General features: G+C 48.3%; 1 protein-coding gene across 11 annotated transcripts in view; it reads left to right on the forward strand.

The window, feature by feature from the left end:
* Positions 1-23,612, forward strand: part of GAS7 (growth arrest specific 7) — a 218,192-nt gene that overhangs the window by 119,144 nt on the left and 75,436 nt on the right. For 10 of the 11 annotated variants that reach the window (XM_046674952.1, XM_046674962.1, XM_046674957.1 and 7 more), the window contains exon 2: positions 12,087-12,207. In XM_046674952.1, coding sequence (XP_046530908.1) covers positions 12,087-12,207 — 121 coding nt within the window. Of the gene's footprint in view, positions 1-7,648; positions 7,670-12,086; positions 12,208-23,612 lie in introns of those variants that run through there. The other variant, XM_046674961.1, reaches the window with a different exon arrangement.

The raw sequence follows: 23,612 nt of genomic DNA on the forward strand, positions 1-23,612 counted from the left end.
GGCAGAAATCTGGTTGCTAGGCAAATAGAAGCCAGCTGCACGTGGCTCTGGGCATGGCAGGGAAGGGGCGGACACTGGCCCTTCGGAGGGACGAGCTCACCGTGGTGGGAGGTGGAAGCACAGAGCTCCGAGGTAGTGAGGGAGAATCCCAGGTGTTAGGGGCCTGGGCCACATTCCAGGGACAGTCTGATGCCTCTGAATCTGTCTACACTTGAATGTGACTTTTTCCTCCTACAAAAATGGCACGTCCTTAAAACTGATCTCCTAATACTAACATCCAGAATCACTGAGTATTAGGATATATATATTTACATATCTATGTATTTTATATATTTAAAAAAAGAAAAAACCCTCGGAGACCATCTGGTCCAACTTCCGTGTTTTTGAGATGACGAAATTGCGGCCTGCCAGCGGAGATGAAGCCAGTTGCTCAAGATCTCACGGCATGGCGGCGGCAGCTTCAGGCCTGGCACCCCGCCTCCCTGTTCATGTCCTGTGTTCTTTGCACGGTGCTGCAGAATGGTGCTTGGTCCCAAACCTCTATAGTAATGTCCTTGGCTGTCACCATTTGTCTAGTTTTATATGCACCAGTAGCAGAGGCTCCAAAAATGGCAGCTGAATTGGGTTGAGTGGAATTGCCCCCCTTACTGACACGTGGAAACTGTCCTAGCCCTTATTAGCTTAATCTCCCTCCGGTGCTCCTGGTTCAGAACCAATTAGGCCTCAATGGAGCCAGCTCCCGAGTCAGAGGTCTTTGATTGGCAGCACCTGGAGCACGGCCGTTAGCATGTGGAGTGCCTGGAAGGAGTCTCCGTGGCCAGGGGACTTGCTGCCCTGGTTTGCGTTTGGTGCCCGTGGGCCAGCAATGAGCGACCACAAAGCTGAACCAGCTGGATTCCAGGCACAGGCAGGCCGTCAGAGATGCCTGCCCGTGTGCCCTAATGAGCTCCAGTCGGCCTTTCTTTAAAACAGCACCAGCTCCCGGAGGAAGCCTGCTTTTGCCTCGGAGCATCTGTGGCAGCAGCTGTGTCACTTGCCCTCGAAGCTTCCTTCTGGCGGGCGGATGCCCTGCGTGAGGTACCGAGCCTATGCCTGCCGGAGCTGGCAACTTTCAACTCCCTTCCTCACTTCTGAACTTCTTAAATCCGTTTGGGATGGAACAGAATGCTGGGTGAATTTGGTTACAGGAGTTTCTTCAGAGGTGTACCAACTTTAGAAAGATGCCATTGTTTCTGGCAAAGGCATTTGGGGATTTTGCACCTTAATACTGAAGGAAGGCTGGGGAGGGGGCCTTAGGAGTATACCCCCACGCCCCCATACAAAGTGTTGGCAGGAGTCTCTCTGTTGTTCCCAGGCTTTCTCCCTTGAAAAGGGACACTTGACAGGAGTCATCTGGAAGAGTCCTCACCCTTCTGGGAGCTCCCCAGGGAGAGTGTTGCTGGTGAGCGATCCTCAAAAAGTTCTTCGAAAGCATCCTCTAGGGCAGGATAGTTGATATCGTTATAGATAGAAGCTAGTGTCAAGAATCTAGGATGCATTTGGGGATCCTCTAGCACTCTAGGAAGTGCTGATCTCTAGCCCAGCTCCTTCCTCTGACAGCTGGGACCTTTCAGCCCTAAAGCCAGCACAGTGACTGGCGGCGGCAAGGGGAGGAGAATTAAGGGTTCCGCCTCCCCAGACAGGTGTGAGGTCATGCCCACAATTTAGTATCTCGGTTTGGGCTTAAATTTAATGATTTCCAATTTGTGTTAAATCACTTCCCTTTCTACTGGTGTCTGAGTCGGCATTTCCTCTCCACCAGTTCCGAGCTGGATTTGGCTGAGTCAATGAACGGCTATTTAGGCCAAAAGAGTTCGAGACCTCGTCCTCCTTAGAGCCCAAAAGAGTTTGGGAGAAACGTGCAGGAAAAAAAGTAATGTTTCGTCAACATGTATCCTCCTGGTCGGAAAGTCTCTGTCATCTCCTGTTTATGTGGCTGCTGCTTTTGCAAGCTCGCGCTGGTCATTTAAAGGCCTTGAAGTTTCCATCGTGGTGGTTTTGAGCTCTGTTACGAAAGACGTGCCTCGGGCCGTAGAACCCCAGTGTTTGAGGGCTGGCTGCCCTTGGTTTTACACATGAGGAAAGAGAGGGCCAGAGAGGCAGAGGGAACTGCGTAAATTACAGCTTGTTGCCTGGAAACACAGTCTCTTTCTGCCCAGGCCCATGTGCCGAGGCTTCTGTAGTCCCAAGGTGGAGGTGGGACGTCACAGTGGCCCACGCTATTTTTATCTGCCAGGGAGGGGGTAGGAGGAAAGGAGCCAACGTTCCTCAACAGCCCGTCTTCGGAAGTTGAGAGTTTGAATAAAATGTCTCTGTTAATCACAAGCGGGTGAGCAGAATCAGGTTTTCCTGCTCGGAAGCCAGAAGCTGGAACAGGCTGCCTTGCCTTTTATAGCCTTGAAACAGGAGGACCAGACATACCTTAGAAATGGGAGAAAACCTATGGGCTTTTCCTGGGGTTCTCCAGACTCCAAGGTGAGGAAGCAGCCACATCTTCCCATCACTCCTGGAGCTGTTCTCTGTATTTCCGGAGCACCTGTGGGAACCCCCTTCCCCAGGTGGCCCTAAATGTGGCCCTAAGGCTTTTGGGCACTGGCTCTAAACCTCTGTAAGTGGCAGGAGCGACTGTGCTATTTGGCGGCACAATTGTGGTGATTGGTCAATGTGGAGATTCTCCCGAGAGATGCTGCAGTGGGCCTCTCTCAGATGCCCGTCATGCTGTGTGGTGCCCCTGGGCAGATGCCGCCAGCAAAAGCACCAGCCGTCTCAGGTACGAGAAGTGAGCTGACATCCAGAGTTCCTCATTTCTTGCATTGTCTCCTTTGGAGTCTATTAACGGGCCCTTCTGTCTTACATCGGTACGGCAGGTGGAACGATGATAAAAATCTCTTCGTCCAGTCTTGGTGAAGTAACGGCTCCTGCAGGAATGTGTGCAAGGCCCCAGTAGAAGGCACTTCCTACGCGATCCATTCCTTCTTACCCTCTACTGCCTGACCCCCAGACTCTTCAAGGCTGTGAAATGGCTTCTGACCTAGGAGGAGCCGTCCAACTTATCCTTGCAATTTGCACTATCGTCTGTAAACTTTTTCGTCTATCCTTGCCCCTCTGGAGACCCCATGTTTGTTCCAGCTTAGGGAGTTTTCCTGTGAGGGTTAACTTCCTGTGTCCTTGCAGAGACTACATTGTAATTGTGTTAATCAAAATTCCTGGTTAGCCAGATCACTCCGTTCCTTTTTTGGGTCAGAAAATAGGGTTTATTGTTCTGTGTCCTCCCCCTGCCCAGTCCTGAGAAACAGGCCCAGTGAGTTGACTGGCCCTCAGGGAGGTGCTGGGGGGCTTGCAGATGGGTGTTCCTGGTGCAGGACCCTCGCTGAGTCTTCTAGGAGCTAGATGCATCTGGAATGCTCAAAGTGGTTCAGCCTCCAGGCCCATGGCTGGCAGCTTCGCAGGTGCTGGGAGAAAACTCCCATGGCACTGATGTCCACCTCTTGTCGTGGGCACCAGTGACAGCCACGGTGTGAGGCTTCCTCTGGCAGCTTCATGGACAGAGGACAGTGATGACATGAGATGGGATTGTCGGGGAGGGTAGCTGATGCATGTGAGGAAGAGTATGGTACATGCTCCATGGGGACTAGAGCTGGGGAGCCTGAGCGAGTCATCCTCTGGGCACTCGTGGATATCATCCAGGGGGTCTTCTCATGGGGGTGGAGGTCTGGCATGAGGGAGTCAGGAATTCAGGCCAGTGAGATGTAGATTATTGCTGTGACTGTGGCCTTATCCATCCCGAGCACTGAGGCCTGAGGACTTGGGTTGTACCAGGTTTGGAAGAGTCCTGGGGATATTTGCGTTTAAGTGATTAAAGCCTGGTTTGGAAAGTTCCTCTAATGGACTCAGAGAGGTGGCCCTGCTAACCAGGTGATTTCTAATAAGAGGGGTTTGAGTATACACATGGAGGGTTCTGGCAGAACCTCTGATGGGTTGGTCACATTTACTGAGAAATTCTGCAAATGGAGAAGGGGAAGGAAGAAAGGCCTCCCTCGTGGCACTCTTTGGCTTCTTGGTAAGAGCTGGAGGGGACCCTCGTGTGCTGGAACCCCTTTCCAACCAGAGTGGCTCAAGGGAAGCAGACAAACTGAGCCACACTGCTGTCTTTGGCTTCTGGAATGCTTTGAGGACTTCCAAAGGCAAGCAGGTGGTACAAATGTGGTCTTCAGGAAGCCCTGGGTTCCTCCTGAGTTTTCCCTCAAAAGTGCTTTGGTCCCACCCTGTCCACCTTAATAGATTCCAGGGCTCTGGACTCCCTGTGGAAGCTGATTGCACGTGGGGCCACTGAAAGAGGGCTAGAGGTCACACTCACAGTGCCTGGATCCGAGCAAGAGTCTGTGGTCTCTGGGGACCCTTCCCTTGTGTTGTGTTCCCTCCAGCTGGAAACCTGTCCCTTCTCCAGGGAAGAGAGGAGAGCGGATGCTAGGTGCCAGAGGATGGGAGCAAGCTGGGCAGGTACCTGATAGCTTCGGCGGGAGGGAGGAGAGGAAGACGGGCGGTGTTTCTTTTCTGGGGTGGGAAGGAAGAGCAGGTCCCTGCTTTCTTTCAGTGTCCTCGCTTTATTTTCTCCTACCTCTCCATCTTTTCTAGCGTGACCTGGAATTTGTGGTCTAGGTTATTATTTCATTTTTTTCACACTATGTATTCAGAATAGTGACACACACACATGTTCTATAACCAGGTTTATGATGATTATTTACACATTTTTTTTATGCTGCTTTCAGTGTTCAGCTCTGGTCCTTTTTACCGTGACTTCTTCCATCTTCCTTTATTTGTCTTAATCTTTCAGGGAGTTGGAGCACATCTTCAAGCACTCTTTTCAAGCAGGGCACACGAGTGGTATATTTCCTGAACCCTTGTCTGTAGAGAAATGTATTTCGACCATCTGTACTGGTGAAAGACAGCTTGGCCCCAGACGAAAGTCTCAGCATTTTCCATATAACAATCCAGAGGTGTCTTTTGAAATGCGGTTACAGAGAAGCCTGAGACCAGCTTCATTCCTGCTCCTTTGTTGGCGACACCCTCCTCCCACTGACACGGAGATAGGACTTCATCCTCATCTTTGCTGTGTCGATATGTTGTTAGGCTGCCTCTGCCTGCTGGGCTTTTAAAATCTTTGCCTCGAGCAGTGCTGACCCTTCCTTGCTGCACGTAAATGTCGTCTTCCAGCTCAGGGACACCCCCGCCCGCCCCCCCATCAACCTTTGTTTATAGTCTATTTTCTGTTACAGTTTTTATTCTAGTCTCTTCTTCAGGAACACCTAACATCCATATCTTGGCTTGCTCTTCTTTCCCTGTTTTCATTTTTTCCCATTTCCTTTGCGTTCCAGGAAAAACATTCTTAAATTTGTTTTGTACAAAACTAATGTTTTTCTTTTGGCAATATTAATTCTGTATTCTCCCATGTGGACATTACTTCTGTTACTACCTTTTAAATTTCCCTTCAATTTCGATCATTTCCTGTCCTTTTTTGTATCATTTTGTTTTCTTTTGCAAACCAACTTGCCTTTTTTGCCTTAGTTTGTCATCTCCTTAAGATGTGCTGTATCTTCCTGCCCTCTGTTGAGGTTGCTAAATGGTTTCCTGGGATTTTTCTTCTAGATACCATATGAGGTCATGATTAGAAGTTTGTTCTTCTCCTGAGGCTTCTAGATACTGTGCCTCAATGTTCTGGGTACTGTGCTGAGACTAAAGCTAGGAGCAAGATAGACATGGCTCTGCCTCTCTGAATCTTATGGTCTGTTTCTCTGTTGTGTGGCTTCTCTTCCTCCTCCTCCTCCCTCTGGCCAGGGCTCCAAATCTCTCGCCCTTCGAAGAACATGAGGATGCTGCCAGGCTCCATCCTCACCCCACCAGCCTATAAAACTGTGGGGAACTACACTTCCCAGAATGCACTGTGCCATTGCCATGGGTCTCCTCCTTCCTCCCCAGCTACTTTCTGTGAGTCACTCCCTTTGAATGGATAGAAAAGCTGCCAGAACTGGGGAGAACAGTACTGTCACCTGTGAGACAGAGGAAAGGTGCCCAATATTGTAGACATAGAGCCTGAGTTGGCAGCATCACTGTCGGGGGTGGGGCCCTGCTTCCTGCTTTGTATCTTAACCTGTAGTCAGAGGAGATGATCTTTCCTTGGGTAGCTGTTCCCAGCTCTGTGTAGGAGTCTGTCCACCTTAAACGGGTGTCCAGCAGACAGGTGTGGAGTGGACGTGACTCTCCAGTCTCCAGCCCAGCTGGGTCTTGGTCTTCTTGGTGGCTCCCTTGCAGCCCCTGTCACTAATTGGTTGACCCATGTTGAGTGACAGTGGAGAGACACTCCTGGAGGCTACACCTGGCTGCTGGGTCTGGGACTTCTCAGGGCTTACTAGTAATGAACGGGTTCCCAGGGACCGAGGCCTCCCAGACACACCCAGCCATGCACTGGCTGCTTCTGGAGGTCCAGGCCGGCTGTGTGGTTGGGGAAGGGAGAACTTGCTGGAGAGTTCTTTGTGGAGGAGCCTTCAAGCAGTGCCAATCACGGAACTGGGCTCATTAGCAGTCATTGCCATGGCAACGGGTCTGCCAGAAAGTGGCTTGTTAGGCTGACAACTTCAGAGATGTTATATATAGATCTGGGCGTGGGGGTGTGGGGCCTCATGGATATGCCTTTCTTTAGAGCTCCTATTGCTTCTGGGTTTGGAGTGTGAGAAGACGTGGAAGAATTGGGGGGACCTTAAAACTGTCTGATCTGGCTGCTAAATCAAGTGTCTGACGACCACCCGTTAACATTGGCAAGTAACATTTGCTCCCGACTGTGGAAGGTAAGAGTCAGGTGTTCCAGAAGCCTCCTGAGTGGGGAGGAGTCCTGGGTTGAACTTGAAGAGTGGCGGAGGCTGTGGGGAGCTAAGTGTGGGGGTCGTCCTGCCTGGAGGCTGCAGAGACAAGATCGAATCTCTCTTAAAATAGTCTTTTTGAAGGATTTGGGCTAGGGGCTAGGAGCCTTTTCTTTAATAAGTAGCTATACAGCTAAACATTCTTTTTATAAATTGTGCTTATTAAAATTTTATGTTTCCAGTTTTGATTTCAGAAGTGATGTTTTCTCTCAATTGCTACCTCTAAAATTGCAAATCAGTCTCTTCTGAGTTCATTGAGCATCAGACTCACCCAGGATACCTGTTAAAAGGCAGCTTCCCAGGCTCCAGGTTGATTTCGTGTTTGGCTCAGGGTTCCAGAATCTGCACTTTAACCCGCATCCCAGGTGACGGACTGGGTGTCCCAGGGACCATGCTTGGAGAAACACTGCTGTAGGGGGATTTGTTTTTAATCTCTGAGTCACTTCCCTTTGCTTGCCTGCTCTTTTTTTTTTTTGCCCCCTAGGGGGAAATCAGTAGCCATGATTAAGAGGAGAATTTCTTTGGTTGTGTTGTTTTAAATAGGGAGACAAGGAAGTCAGCCTACAGCCAGGGAACGTGACTGCTTGGGTGTGGGTGGTGATATTTCTGCACTTCTCCTGGGAAGGCATATGCTCATTTGGAGACTGAGACAGCCAGGAGAATCAGGCCTGGGTTGTCATCCTCCTAGGAAGGGAGCTGGATGTCAGGTGGTCCAGGTGAGGAAATGGAGGTGATCATGGACAGTTGGGGAGAGATGGGCTGAGAGGGGCCTGGATTTAGGTAACTGGACAGAAGTCTCTAGAACAAAGCTAATATTTCAAAGTTTGGTTTTACTGTTTCACTAGCTGTTCAGGGTTGGGTGAGTTAGTAAACTCTCTGAGTGTCAGATTCCTCATTTTAAAATGGGAAAAGATGCCATCGATGTGGCAGTCTTGTTGTAAAGATCAGAGATAAGTGTGGAGGGCACCCCGCCCAGTCCTTGGTGCACTATAGATATTTGATGAGTGGGAGGAGTCTTAACAATGGGTGCAAATGGGATCTCAGCTCAGATGTTTCTTGAGTACCTACTAGAGTAGGGTTCTGAAGTGCTCTAGAAACCTCTTGATATTCTATAGGAAATAGGGTGAATGTGTATGTGCCCACTCGCCTCCATTTTGTTGGGGCAGAAGATCCGTGATTTTCTTGAGATTCTCACAGGATGGGCTTCTATATATAGTTGAACAGGTTGTTGACTGAACAAGGGGACCCAGATGAGGGGGGTGCCAAGGGAGTCTGCAACCTGGTCTTGCACTCAGGGGATGGCCCATCTGGAGGAGGGGGCAGCATTTCATAATTCCCGCAAAGCCATCCTGTGCGTTAGGTTAAGAATTTCTGACTTGGAAGAAACTGTCTGCCTCTCCCCGACTCCCACTCCCTTTGATCTTTTCCTTTGTAGGTAGGGCCCTCCAACCTCTGAGCCTGTGTCACCTCTGCTTCTAATTCCTGTTCCCATGGGAAAGAGCCGATAGAATGGGAGGGGAGAAGCCACAGGACTAGGGAAGGGAAGAGAAGGATTTGGCTTGGAAGGAAACTAATTAGAAGAGTAAGTTTGGCAGAGAACTTAATTGTTGGGTAGTTACTCACACTGTATCCTCTTGATGGCTGTGGGGCAGCTCTCCCAGGAGGCCTACCCCTCCACACCATGAAGGATGAGGTAATGGTGGTGGTTTGGGCCTCTTAACTGAGAACCTGCAGGTGGGGAGGCCAACTTCTGGCTTCTCTACATCTTAAAAAAATTTATTGTGGTAGAATACACCTAACATAAAATCTATCATCAGGGACATTTATACATTCACAGTATTGTGCAACTACTATCTAGTTCCAGAACATTTTCATCACCCCAAAAAAGGAAGGCCTGTACCTGTCTCCCCCCCCACCTCCTCAGCCCCTGGCAACCACTGATCTTTCTCTTTCTGTGGATTTTCCTGTTCTGACCTTTCATATAAATGGAATCATACCATGTGTGGCCTTTTGTGTTTCTCTGTTATTTCACTTACGTGTTTTCAAGGTTTATCCATGTTGTAGTATGTCTCACTACTTCATTCCTTTTGATGGCTAAATGTTCCTTTGTATGGATATACCACATTTTGTTTATCTCTTCATCAGTTGATGAACACTTGGTTGGCTACTGTGAATATGGGTGTATAAGTGTGTGTTTGAGCGCTGTTTGTAATTTTTCTGGGTACGTACCTAGTTGTCTCCATATCTTTTAACTCCCGACTTGTTTCAGGCCAGCCAACAGGAGGAGCTTCTTTTTGGGAGGGGGAAAGGCAAGGGGACTGTGGCTGCCTGGAGGGCCAAGGCAGACAGAGCACAGTCAGATGGCAGGCAGAGTGGGACTCGTGGCCATACTGGAGGGGGATGTGGAGACCGCCTTTGCCACATTGGCCAAATTAGAAAGTAGGTGAGGTTGGCCCGGGTGCCCTTCTCCTGCTCTCTTTCAGCACTTCTTGGCCCTTCCTGGTTCAGTATCAGGGGTATCTCCCTCCCAGACACCTTCCATAGCGTTCACACATGGCAGGTCCTGCATTTCCTAGATGCAGGAGACCTCAGGGCAATTATGGTACCTCGTTGGTCATCAGTTCTCAAATGTAAACTAAAGCTTATTCTGACCCCACAGAGTTAGATAAATTAACTAGAGTCATTCTAAAGAGAATGTGGAGCTGTGGAGACGGGACCGTGTCATTGTTGCTACTTCACAAGTAGGGCACAGCGAGTCAGAAGGTTCTGTTCACTCACTCAACCAGCCCAGCTCAGGAGAGGTCTCTTCGTCACCCAGCCTTCTCACCGGAACCTATTAGTCAGTATCCTAACACGTTAGCCTCCCCAGCAGGTCTGTGTTTGCCTGTTAAGTTGAGTAGTCTTAGGAACAGAAACCTCGGAGAAGTGACTGTTAATGGTGACATTTCAGACATGGTGATGGCAAAGTTGGGGTGTGGGCCTTTGAACTTCCACATTGCAGTAGGCAGAGGTTGCGTGAAGCCTGGTCTCGCTCAGCATTTAAACGGCCCCCCTTCCGCTGGGAACCCCCATTTATTGAGCATTCTTGGTGACAGGCACTGTCCTAGGTGCGAGTTTGTTATTGTTAATCTCCATGGTGTCTTCCACAACTGGGCTCATACTATCATCTTCTGTTTTGTAGATGTGCAAATAGATGCAGCTGGTTGAGTCATTTCCCTGGGTCACGTGGCTACTAAGTAGGCGAGTCAAGATTGATCCTGAGGCCGGAGGGCTGTTTCTACTGTGCTTCTGGGTCCCTTTCTCCTCAGCAGCCTATTTCTGGCCATGTCAATCTGACTCTTGCTTAAAACCCTTTAGCAATTTCCTCCCAGGTTATTCAGACAAGCACCATATGGTCTTCCCATCCTCAGTGCTCTAAGATATCTGACTCGTGCAGAAACAACCTGGCATCTTACCCTTCTGGTTCTAGAATATTACTCTCTTCAGCCAAGCCCCTGACCTCCCTATTCCTACTTTACTCCCAACCCCACTTGATCAAGAGGTATATCTCCCATATGTGGGATACTTTATACACACACACACACTTTGTACTCATCATAAGGCTGTTTGTCTGGCATGTATTTTGATCACCTTCCAATCTGGGAGCAGCATCTGGAGGCCCAGGTAAACTGCTCAGGTGTGTGCTTGGGCTCGATGGGCGTGTGCTGCTGGGGAGAAGGCGGCAGCTGCTGTCCACCTCACCAGCAGCTAGCAGTTTAGAAGCTGGTCTTCCGTACCGAACCAAAGAGGCGCTGCCGGTTAGCAGGTGTGGGCGGCAGAGCGTTCAGGGCATTGGGGAAAGCTTTTAATTAAATTGTGAAAATTCATATTGAAACATACATGACAGCTCCACGGAGGGCCACGGGGAGGCTGTGTTTACTCGAAGTGCCAGGAGCAGCCAGGGTTGATCCCATCCCCTCAGGGCATCAGTGCACCACAGGAAGCAGGAGCACGTGGTTTTGCAGCCTTCAGAAAGCTGAGAGCAGCCTGGGGGCCGTGCATTTCTGCTGCTCGCTTTCAATCTATTATCTTGTTTTCCTAAGCAGTGGCCGTAGGTGACCAAAAACTGCCTCTGTGGGCATGGCTGGGGGATGCTGAGGATATTTAGGGGCTGATTAGTTTTAATACTTCTGAGTCGGGTCCAGTTTTGCTGAGAAATTCACAGCCCTTCTCCTGTGGCTAGAATCCTGATTTCAGTCAATTTACTTTCTTCACAAGGCACAGCAATTGCGTGGGCTGATTTGGACTGTCTTTCCTGATTTTTTAAATGTTCTTTAGCTAACAACTTTTGTTTTTGTGTTTATTGAAGAAAATTTAGATGGAAGAGAGAAGTCAAATGAAAAGAATAAAATTGCCCATAATCCCACCACCAGAAATCACCTCTGTCTTAGCATCTGTGTTTACACCTGGTTTCTGTATGTTGTGTATTATTTTTCTCTGCTTTATATTTTTAAGAAGAGTACTTCTCTGCAGGGTTAAAAGAATTAAACCACACTAAGCACATACAGTGAAAAGGAAGTCTGTTTCGCCTCAGAGTCCCAGTTCTCTTTGTCAGTGATTTGGACACTTGACGAGAAAAACCCCACCTCGCTCTTGATCAGTTCTCAGCGTTATCACAGAAGGTTTTACGTCTCGCTCTGCTGAGACTTGCATTAATTACTTCTGGTAGGTTCTCACAGCAGACCCTGGGCTGTGCTCCGTGGTCCTGGGGATTTCAGGGTTCAGATGCCTCAGTGGGAGCTCGTGGAGTGACAGCCCCCAATAAGCACAGCATCCCTGCGAGTGGTTTTCTAGGAGCTGCCGAGGAGAAGGTCCAGCTCTGTTACCTAACTGGCTTCCCCTCTGTCCTCTAGGGGATGCTGCCCCGTCTGCAGGGGCTCTGGATAAAGCAACCGCTCCTTGCTCCTCACACTCGGGCGGGCAACTCCCGGAATCACACAAGTGCGGCGGTGACATCCCCCAGGGAGGCCCCTGGGCCACACCCTCCCTAAGGCCCAGCTATTCCAGGGTGACTTCATCTGCCTCTGACTTCCTGGTTGAAAAACAGTTGCAGAAATGCCAAATGTGTGTGACCTTTTCTTTCCTCCTCAACAGAAGCCTGGAATGGTCCCCCCTCCGCCGGGAGAGGAAAGCCAGACCTTCGTTCTGCCACCCGGCTGGCAAAGCTACTTGTCTCCTCAGGGCCGGCGTTACTATGTCAACACGGCTACCAATGGTGAGTCCACTCTGGGGAGCATCCTGCCCCAGCCCCCGGGGGTCTGTCTCTTTGGAGGGGCAATTTTCTCCTCCTGCCTCCACCTCCTGGTTTTTAGATTTTTTCCTTCAGAAATCAACCTCAGAGGCTGCTTTCCCCACTGGGTGGGTGTGGGTGGTGGGGGTCTGAGCCTGGGTTGGGAAGGCTGCCTTTCAAGACTGGGGTCATCCGTGGAACCCACCAGCACGCTGGGCATCTCATGGTGTGGAACGGTGTTTTCCAAATCGAGATCTCAAAAGGTTCTCTGGTCAACAGCTGGTTTAAATCAAGTTGAACAGGTTTAGCTCCTCCGTGATCTCTTAGAATTTGGAATGTGCTCATGGTACAGAAGCTCCCAAACAGGCGTTGCAAGTGTGGGGTTTTCCTAGTTTCATCACTACATCTCTTTCTCTTCCCTGAAAGATCTCACCGGCTGGCATCTTTTGGAATGTTCTTTGGGAAATGCTGGGGCTACTCATGGATTCTTTATTCTAACAGATAACACAGGTCCCACGTGCATTTCTGAGTTGAGCTGGACTGCAGCTCCACACCCCCAATTATTAGGGGCTTCCTGGGCCTTCACAGCGACTCCAGGATCCAGGAAGTAGGCTGTGGGGTGACCTTTGGGAAGGTAGGAGAAGGTTTACAGGAGAAGGAGTGGCAGGTTCTAGGATAAGGCGAGCAGAGTAGAATTGCAGGTTGTGGTCTTGCGCAGGGCAGAGGAAAACCTCCATGACTCCTGGAGGCAATTGCCCGAGAGAATGGAGAGGGCAGAAATACAGAAAGTTGGATTTGGTGGGAATCAAGGCAGAAGGTGAAATCCTACCCACATCTACCTGTTGGCTCAGCATTGGCTTCTCACCTCCCTCGTCTGTGCCCACCTGACTTACGGCCACCTCTTCCCACCCAGCAGGACCATTAATATGGCTGCTGATGATGAGCCTACACTCGGAGGGGTCCTGGTGACAGGAGAGCCGGCTGCTACTGAGAGGGAGCAACAGAGAAAGCATCTGACAGCTGCCACTCTGAGTTTGTTCATAACCCCTGGCAACCTGGCCTTTTGTGGGCTCACGGGGGGTGCTCCAGTTGAAGAGCTAACCGGGGTTTCTAGGAAAAGGGAAGTAGAACTATTTCTGACCGTTGTAATCTTAAGCTTCCTCAAAACAAGCACATGAGCAGCTTGCACTGTTATCAGACTTTGAAGTTTCAGGGGAGAGTGCGTTTATGTGCTGCTCCCCATCTGTAAAATGCAGAAATCGGACCATGTGGTCCTGAGCTCATCAAGAACTTAGATCCATGCATGTCCTGAATTAGTCACTCTATTGCAAAGGCACGTGAGGGTAAAAGTGGCTTTCTAAAATCAGCATTTTTGTTTATCCTTTTCTTAAATTAGTAATATATTCTTGGTTAAAAAAAAAAATTCAGTGAGTACAAGAGTTTAAAATAAAAAGTAAAAATCCCTGGTCCCTTACCCTGGAGCTGTTTATCATGCATCTTCTTGCAGAGATTCATATTCTCTCACCTTCTAAACATATGTATGGTTATTCTTTTTAATAAATGGGAAAACACTATCGTTGTTCTGTAAATTGCCTTGATGATGTACTGTGGGCATCTTTCTATGCTTGTACATTTCGGTCTAACTCATTTTTTAACATTGCTATGTATAGTCCGTTGCAAGTGTATGCGACCATTAATTTAACTAGCCCCCTCTTTGTCAAGGCGGTATTTAAGTCCCATCTTACACTAATAGACAGTGTCGGGCAGCTTTTTTCTGAGGTCCAGACGTTAGCATATGCTCCTGGGTCAGGGCTTTCTCCGGGGTCCCGCAGTATAGCGGTTCCAAGAGACTCTCGGCCAGGGGTCGCACACTTTTTCTGTAAAGGGCCAAGTAGTAACTATTTTAGGCTTTGAGGCTAATATGGTCCCTGTCACAGCTACTCAACTCTACCAATGGAGCATGAAAGCGGCCGTGGACGATACGTAAACCAATGAGTGTGGCTGTGTCTCAATAAAACTTTATTTATGGACACTGAAACGTGAATTTCAAATAACTTGTACGTGTCATAAAATATTCTTCTTTCAGTTCTTTTTCAGTCATTTAAAAATGTAAAAGATGATCTTAGGTCAGGAGTTCACGGGCCACATGAAATTGGCGTGGGCTGGGATGGGCCCAGCCCGCAGGCCGTTCTGGCCCCTGCTCTAGGCTGTCAGTCATCTCCAGTAGAACTGGCCGACTTTCACTTCCCCTCCTTCTCTCTTAGACTCAGGGTAATCCCGGCCCCTTTGTCTTACGTTCTAGGCACATGCCAGTTTTGTTCATTCTTTATCTGTTTGATTGATGGGCTCATTCATTCCACAAACACTTAGTGGGCCTCAAATATGTTCCAGGCTGACTGTTGGATGCTGGGGATATAATAATAAAAAAGAAGCCATCCCTGCTCTCAAGGCACGTACCTTCTTGTGGTGGAAGCAGATTTTAAATAAATACGTGTTTGATTACGACTGTGAGCAGGGCTGTGAAGGAGAAGGCCAGGGTATTTCGAGAGCCTGTCCCAGAGAGACCCTGGGAAGTCAGGGGAGGCTTCTTGGAGGAGGAAATGCCCTTTAGCTGATCTGGGAAGGAAGTGGCGGGGCCGCTGATGGGAAATGCCTTCCTGATGGAATAGTTAGTGGTGTTTGGAGGGGTCACGCAGACCCTGAACGTTGTGTTGAGGATTTTGTTCCTTAGTCTAAGGGAGTGGGATGCTCAGCTGTCTTTCTGATTCTCCTCTGGAATCCTTTCTTAGACCAGTCTTATTTGGCTGCTCAGCTGCTGTTTTTGAGCCTGACTGCCTTTCTGCAGGAAAGGACTCCTCAGAATGTCCCCTCGCTGTTCTCACACCTGCTCTCATCTGATCTCCTGACCCCTGGAGGCGTTTGAGGCTGTGTCCCCTCACAGCTGGGCCACCCGTGTCCACCTTTCTGCCTCAGCTCTTGAGTCCCCCGCCTGTGACTCAGGCCCAAGCCCTGCGCTGCTGCCCAGGAGGCAGCGCCCCTGCTCTGAGCCTCCACCGCCATTCCTCCCTGCTCCTCGTCCGGCTGCCTTTCTTCCGGATGCTTCTAGTCTCCTTTCACCCCTGGTCACCCCTCTCGCAAAGGGCGCTTGGGCCCAATAGGTATTCTGTCCCCATTTTTACACACATACAAATATAACTGGTTTTAAAGACCAATCGACATTTGTGTTACCTTGCTCTGGCTAATCTGCTTATTTTCAAATCCATTTAGGATTTTTATGGATGAGGATTGTCACAGTGCTGGTCAAAATGAGCACAAAATCAAACAAGAGGCCATCTCCTCCTTCAAAGGCAGTTCGACTGGAGGCAGAGAAACTGAGAAAGAGTCAGCATTGTGGGTGTTAGCATGGAAATCTGGGGGCTCAGGGAAGGGAGTCGGCAACTTTGGGTATCAAACAAGACTTCAAAAGGGGGCCCCCTGACTCGGGGTTCCATGCTGAGTCCCAGCACGCACAAAGGCAAGGCAGCAAGGGCGCAGCTGACGTGTCTGGCACTGTCAGGAACCAAGAGGCAAGAGAGGGATTAAGGGTCTGACCCCCCCCACCAAAGAGCCCAGGAGGCATTTTGAGGAGTTGGCTCTTTGCCCTGTGGGCAGTGGGAAGCCGTGGATGGGTTCAAAGTGGTGGCATGACATGATCAGAAGATTGTGACAAGACTGCTTGTGCAGCAGAGTGAAGGATTTGAGGACGGTGAGCGTGGAGCCGGGCAGACCAAATAAGAAGAGAAGGAATGAGGTCAGCACCACGTCTCCAGCTGTGGCTGCAGAGGAGGAGGTGGGGTCTGTCAGGCAGGCTGCGGCAGGTCAGGGAAGGGAGAACGAACGCTCAGACTTCTCCGAGTTTTCTGCCTCGTGTGCTGGAGCCGTGCAGTGAGAATAGGGGATACCAGTGAGGCGCGAGTTTGGAAGAAAGATGAATCCTTGTTGGGTGTATGGTTCCTCGGGGCACATTCAGGGCGAGATGGCCAGCATGTGTTTGGATGGTTGTGTCTGTGACTCAGGGGGCACCTGGGCTAGAAATGGGAATTTGGGGAGCTGTGTGGGTGCATGGCTTGGCAAGCAGAGAGCAGAATGGATTTCACCCCTACTTGCCCCCTTGGCCTGGCACCATTGTGCAGTGACCAACCTGCACAACCAAAGGTGGTGGCCCAGAATTTGCATTGCATCAGCAGAGAAATGAAGTCATGAGAACGCAAGAGATCACCCAGAGCAAGCCTCTAGGAGGAAGGCCTGCAGAGCAACGTTTCAGGGAGGGGCAGAGGAGACTGAAAGAATTGTCAGAGATGGGAGGAGTCCAGGAGAAGGGAATGTCATGAAAAGCAAGGAAGGAAAGATTGTCAAGAAGGGGCAGTCAGAGACAGATTGAGATACAGATCAGATTTATGGTAGGATAATATTTCAAATCACTGGGGAAAGCACAGGTTGTTTAATAAATGGTGTTGGGCCAGATGAGTAACAGGAAGTTCTAGTGGGTAAGTTAACGCAGTAATGCTGGTGCTCTCTTATGAACTGTGAAAGGCCATCAGAGCGTGCTTTATGAGACTTTGGGAAGTCCCCGTGTCCCCTTACACCCCATGGTTAATGGCTCTCCACGGCGTTTCATCATGCAGGGTGGCCCTGAGCTCAGGCCGCAGGAACCCCAGCGGTTCTGGTCTCAGGAAATTGCTTGTGCTACACTCTCGCAGAAAGTGCTCCCTTCCCACCACACGTTGACTCTACTGCCAAAAATTGAGGTTGTGTTTAGTTCCTGGATGGTGAGCTGTTATCAATAGCTGACCCTGTCCAGGGACCTGACTAGTGTTAAGGGGGACCTCTGATTTGTACAACAGAGAATTGCATTTCAGGAGATGTCATGCAATGTCGTTTGTTCCATTTGTAATTGGAAGGACAGGTAGACACATTTATCACTTAACGGTGTTATGGCCATAGGTATTCAGGTCCTCTTTTTGGAGAGATGCTGACTTTTTTTGATATTGTTTAGGATATATTTTACCATGTGGACATCGGAGGGCTATTTCAAGCCAGTAATGAAGGCCAAGATTAGTTCTGTTTAAGTATGAGTTAGTATATTACCTCTTATGTATTAATCTTTGTATGCTTTAATGGTTCCACTTATTGTGTCTTTCATTTCTAAAGAAAGAGGATTATTTGAGGGGGATGCCTTAGCCTTGTTTCTCTAGAAACCTGAGCTGGAGGCAAGGATTAAGTGTTAACACCTTATTTAGGAGGTGTAAGCCCAGAGCAGTGAGTGGGTGAGAGAGGGAAGAGAGGCAAAGGAAGGTGCCATGTGATGCTGGCTAGTGTTGACAGCGAGCTGCAAGGAGGCCCAGCAGGTCACTAAGCAGGTGTTCACTTCTCTGGAGGGGTTGCAAAGAGGAGCCATACCTTTGAGTGGTCCATGGGAGGGCAGAGGTGTTTGATCTGCTCACTTCACTGCTCTTATCTCCTGTTTCCCACTGGCCAAGCTTCTCCCTTTAGAGAGCTATTTCCCCATACTTTGGGTTGTAACGTCTGACCCCTAGCATCCTCTCAGAAAGCCTGATTCCACCCCACATAGTGATGCTTCATCCACGGCCAAGGTGGATGGTTGATGGAGCATGGGTGAAGAATCAGCCAAAGTAGGAGGCAGTTGATGGGAATGTGAGGAAGAGCCCAACGTCGCTGTCCCAGTGTGACACTCCCGCGGAACTGAGTGCTGTGGTGTGCATCTCTCTCCAGGGTCAGACCATGGCGACTTGATTGTTTATAGGGTTTCAGTGGCCAGTGACCTTCACTCATCCTAGGGACAGCCTTCCAAGTCATCTAACACAGGGCTTGGCAAAGTACGGCCTGTGGGCCAAATTCAGCTTGTGGCCTATTTTTGTCAATAAAGTTTTATTGGCACACCCCTGTGCTCTTTGTTTACAGATAGTCTAAGGCCCCTTTTGCCCTCTGATGGCAGAGTTGAATAGAGACCATATGGCTCACAAAGCCAAAAGTATTTACTATCCGGCTCTTGAAAGAAGTTGTTTGATGATCCCTGATCTGGCAAGTAGAACCCATTCATTTCACGCAGGAGGAAACGGGGTACCCCGTGTGTAGACAGACTTGCTCAGAGTTTCCTGGCCATTCCTATGCCAGGCTATGCCTGGGTCCCCAGTCTTCTAATCTTTTCTTTTTTGCCTCAGTATTCAGGAGGATGGGCCTGGGTGACGGTGGAAACTTAATTTGCAGTAAGGATAACTGAGTTCATGGATGAGGAGCAAAAATTATCTGACATAACATTTATTTTTAAGGGAAATATAACTGTCTCGTTAAAGCTTCGGTTGAAACCCAGGAGAGATGGGAATTTTTCTTAAGCTCTTTTGACAAAGAATCCCTATGTATAAATGTTTTATTGTGTTTGTAAGTGAAGCTTGGAGGATTAAACCGGAATTTGAGCTTTTGGTTTCCTTTGCCAAATAGTCGGGAGTTTTCTTGATTTCTTGTTTTAATTTTTCTTTAAATGAGTAGATTTCCATTTAACTTTATTACACCGGGAGCTAATGTGAGTTTCTGGATAAGTTTTCCAGAACACTTTTAAAAGCATTCTTTTAGCTTTTCTTCGTTACCAGTAATTGGATACTTTTCTAACTCCCTGGGTAGAATAGCCCTGATAATTCCCTGTTAATAAAAATTGCCCTGAGAAACTTCTCTACCCAAAAACATCGATTTATTTTCTTCTGTCCATCTGTGTTGAACAAATGTGAGACTAAAAAGATGCTTTCATTTGGCACATTTGGTTGATTCAATTAGTGTGTGTGTCTGTGTGGACGTGTATTCATGCATGTTTCTTATTTGGGCTTTATTATTTTTCTTTCATGGACTCGTAGTGAAAGACTGTTAGACCTTAAAGCTTCTTATTAATCTGCTTCTGTGTGGGTTTTGTTTTTTCTCCCAGAGAATCCATTTTAATTTGTAATGTTAAGGTAATACTTATGTGCACAACACATTCCTCATTTCTCACCAATTTCTAAGATCGGTAATCTCTTGGAATTTTGGCAAATGCCGGTTGGGTTAGAGAGTCATTCACACTGCCACTAAGTGGAAGACTCATAAATTCGAAAGACAAAGGAGACAAAAAGGATTTTAGTGTTTGCTGTATTTTAGGAAGTTGAGTTTCTTTGAAAAAGACTGCTTATTGGTAAACAGTGTAAGAATTTTCCTCACTGGCTGTCAGGTGGGGTCACTGGTGAGGAGCAAATGGTTCAGATATAGAAGCGAAACAAAAAGGGATGTGTGGAATATGACCCAGGAGTTCTACTCCTAGATATATGCCCAAGAGAACTGAAAACATACATCCACACAGAAACCTGTAGACGAGTGTTCACGGCGGCATTATGCATAATGGCCGGAAACAACCCAAATGTCCATCAGCTGATGAATGGATAAATAAAATGTGGCGTATCCATACAATGGGATATTATTCAGCCATAAAAAGGAAGGATACAACGTTACACCGTGGATAAACCGTGAAAACATCACGTAAGTGAAAGCAGCCAGACACAAAAAGCCCCATATTGTATCATTCCATTTATACGAAATGCCTGGAATAAGCAAATCCATAGACACAGAAAGTGGATTCGCGGTTGCCAGGGACCAGGCGGAGGGGAGAATGGGAGTGACTGCTCTTGGGTGACGGAAATGTTCTATAACTAGGTAGAGGTGATGGTTGCACTAGTCTGTGAATATACTAAAAAGCACTATATTGTGTGCTTTTAGAGAGTGAATTTTATGGTATATGAATCATGTCACAATAAAATTGTTATTAGAAACAGGCATGTTGGCAACCAAGGGCAAGTCAGTGACCTTCCTGGTGTCCTTCAGAAACACTTGCTTAGACGCCTCAGTTGTGAATTCCTCTGCCTGACTCCCAGACTTGGGTGGGCATCAGAAGCACCCAGGGAGTTTGTTAAAAAGTGCCAATGCACAGGTCCCACCCGAGACCTATGGAGTCGCAATCTGCCACTTGGAAAGAGTAAAAACTTCTGCTTTATATTGAGTGTTTTCTAATTGTCGTCTCCTGTTTTTGACTTGCAAGGAGAAAATTAAGATTGATGAAGGCATAGTCCGTGGATCCAGTATTATGAAGTTGAAGAGTAAATTTACATCCAATTTTCTCTTAGAGAAATACAATGAAAAAAATACAATTTTCTTCAAACAAGTAAACAGGCATTATAGTCCCAAGGTTAAAGGTTATACAGCCATAAACTATTGTACAGTCTCTTAAATTAGAACCTCATGGAGGGGCTACTTGAAAACAAATAACTCAATTTGATGGTGACAAGATAGAGAATGAGTATAAAACTGCCAAGAAAGGCCCGTCACCTGGCTAATGTTTATATTCTTAAGTGTTGTCAGAGTCGATGACTTGTGTATATTTCCAGCCTTTATTCTTATCCGCATAACAGGATGTAGTGGCAGGTCTCATCCTTTCCAAGCTTTTGAGTCAATAACTCAAAAAAATTTTTTTGATCTCAGCATTTTTACTATTTAAAAAAAAAACCCCGGTCTCTGGTTTCCACTTTGTTTCTAGCTAAGGCTAAGTCAAAGAATTTGGGGCTTATACTATTTTCATTTTCCCATTCTCTGTAGCACTCTGACAACCGGACAGAATGCACACCAGCCTTGCCTTCAAGGAGTTAGAGTCTAGTGAAACAGTTCGGGCCTTAGAGATGTGGAGGAGTTGTCAGGTTTCTTCTTTCATATTTCTCTTCTCCGGAGATTTTTACCTCTGCTTTGTTTAGGAAGTGTGTGCCAGTATACCGGCACTGTCCCCTCACCGTCCGTCACACTGCAGAGCCCATGGGATCTGATTGTATCAAATGGCTAATCCATCAGTATCAAGTGGCAGGATCTCTACCAGTCATTCGATTGAACAGTAGTCATTAATTAAAGGCAAAGAAAAGTACAAGATGACTGTGAGTCGTGTACCCATAAGGAATGACGTTTGCTTGGTTTGAACTCTTTTTTTAAAAAAAAAAAAAAGTACTGGTCTATGACAATGAGTACATTTCTAGGGCAATGGCATTATAGCGCTTCTGTGTGTGGTGGCGGGAGGCATGATGGTGAAGGTGGGGTCAGGACCTCCAGATCCTGGTGAGCTGTCCTGAAAAGAGGCGAGTGTAGTAGATGTCACATGCTGGATTGTCTTCAGGCCAGAGGCTGTCCACAGAAGCATTTTATTCTGTTTGCACAGTGTTTAAAAACGTCAGTGAGTTGCCAACATTGAAAAATTGGGAGATTTTTCTAAACATGGATACTTGTCTTCCCTTGAACATCATGAGGTGTGGCCAACTGGACCCAGCTTCCTGCCTGAACACAACTGGGTGGAGCCAAGGTTGCCGCTTGCCCCGATTTTCTGTATACTCAGTCGGCTTCCTGCATGCATTTTACACATCTAGTTCTTGTGGGAGTTCTGACCTGTGTTCAGGCAGAGCCTCATGCTTTTGCACCAAGTATTGTAGAGGAGAGGCAGCATTAGACACCAAGTTGGAAAGATATTTTATAAATATCCTTGGAAATTGGAGATTATGAAAGAGGACCAGGCAAGAGAATAAAGAATCTGGGGAGCAATGACTGACTGGCCAACAGTTACGAAACACCAACTTCAACAAGGACTTTCAAACTCATCCCACGCTCTGCCTTATTCATGGAGCTTCTATGTGCACCCAACATATGAGTGCAGGCAGCATTGCCTTTCTGGGGCTTCCACAAGACCTGTGTGTGTGTTGGGGGGCAGTGGAAGCATGTGGCTGCAGCAGGAAGTCGGGATCCACACCGAAGGGCAGCCTGGACAGAGAGAACCAGTGTAGCTGTTTCAAGGGTTAGGTCCCATGGAGTCAATGGAACTCCTAGCCAAAATGGAAGTTATCTGTAGGTTATATTTGAATAAGTGAGTGGGCAAGGACCATGTGAATCGATCATCAAGCAACAAGTGTTTGCTAAATGCTTCTCTGTGCCCATCTCTAATTATCCACTTGGATGGCTTCTTGCAGGGGTGGTGTGGGCGATCACAATGCAAATGGCTATGTGTTTGCAAAGACTGAATGCTTCCTGAAGTGGAGATGAGCTTGCTAAATGGGCCTTTCCTTGTGGGTTGGAGTCAATTTTCTTTCCTGCCTGGATAGACCTCTGAAGGTCCCCTCTGGCTCTTAAAATTCTCTGTGCAACCAGGAGTCGCAGCACCAGCATGCTCTTCACCCATCACTGTTTGGGAATGCGCCTCCCTATGTAAAGCTGATGTGATTTCCCGGCGATCAGATCTTTATTAATGGAGGAAGATCTTGAAGTGGGGGTAACAGCTTTTTTGTCATTTCAGTCCGAGTTGGATTCCAAAGTAGGCAGTGCTCATCCAACAGGCGTGGGAGGAGGAGCGCGGGGTGAGAAGTTAGTCATGCAAGACGCCTGTGTTTACTGCATGCCACTCCCTGGGAACAGCATCTGGGGCTCTGCACACGGGCGCTGAGACCCTGCGATGAAGGGTCGTGTCATCCTTGGACAGATCGTAAGCTGGGCCTTGCACATAGCAGGCTCCCCTGGACATTCCTCTTGAATGAAGCTCCTGCCCTCTCGCCAGCTGTGATTAATGCCTATCTGCATGCCCAAAGCTACCCTCAGCCTGAGAAGAAGTAGCTCCTGCAACGAGCGAGAGTAGAGGAAGTTGGTCGAGTGGTCTGACACAGGGATGGACTGGGGGAGCAGTATGTTGGAGTGAGGTCTTGCCCCTACCTCCCACCCCAGGCATTAACCCTTTTGTAGCCATTGTGGGGACCTGGTGGGGGGTTCCTGGGGACTGGAGGCACTTGGGGTGGGCAGGTTGGAGCAGAAGCAGTTTGCAACTGGTACAGAAAATTTCCTTATTTTCACAACCGGTCTGATTGTATTCATGTTTTCCGCCTGGAAGCCATCTGGGACCTGCGCTAGAGCTGGGGCTTAGTATCCCCTGGTCCCTGGTGGTCAGTCTCCTGGCTGCCCCTCTGGGCCCCACCACAGACCCAGACCCTCTGCTGCTGAACCCCCGATGACTGTTTTCTTGTTCATCCAGACTTTCAAGCCCCCAGATCAATTCCGCATTTTGGCTCGACCGCTATTCCGGCCTCCCACTGTCCCCAGCCAGCTCCAGTTTTTGCTTCTGGATATAGGTTGAACTGTGTGTCCCACCAAAAAGACGGTGAAGTCCTAACCCCCAGTCCCTGTGAATGTGACCTTGGATATAGGGCCTTTGCAGATGGTCAAGTTAAGATGAGATCGTACTGGAGCATGGTTGACCCTGATCCAATATCTGGGGTGTTTACAGAAAGGGGGATTTTGGACAC

The sequence above is a fragment of the Equus quagga genome, chromosome 11 (genome assembly GCF_021613505.1).
Source record: "Equus quagga isolate Etosha38 chromosome 11, UCLA_HA_Equagga_1.0, whole genome shotgun sequence".
Classification (NCBI taxonomy): Eukaryota; Metazoa; Chordata; class Mammalia; order Perissodactyla; family Equidae; genus Equus; species Equus quagga.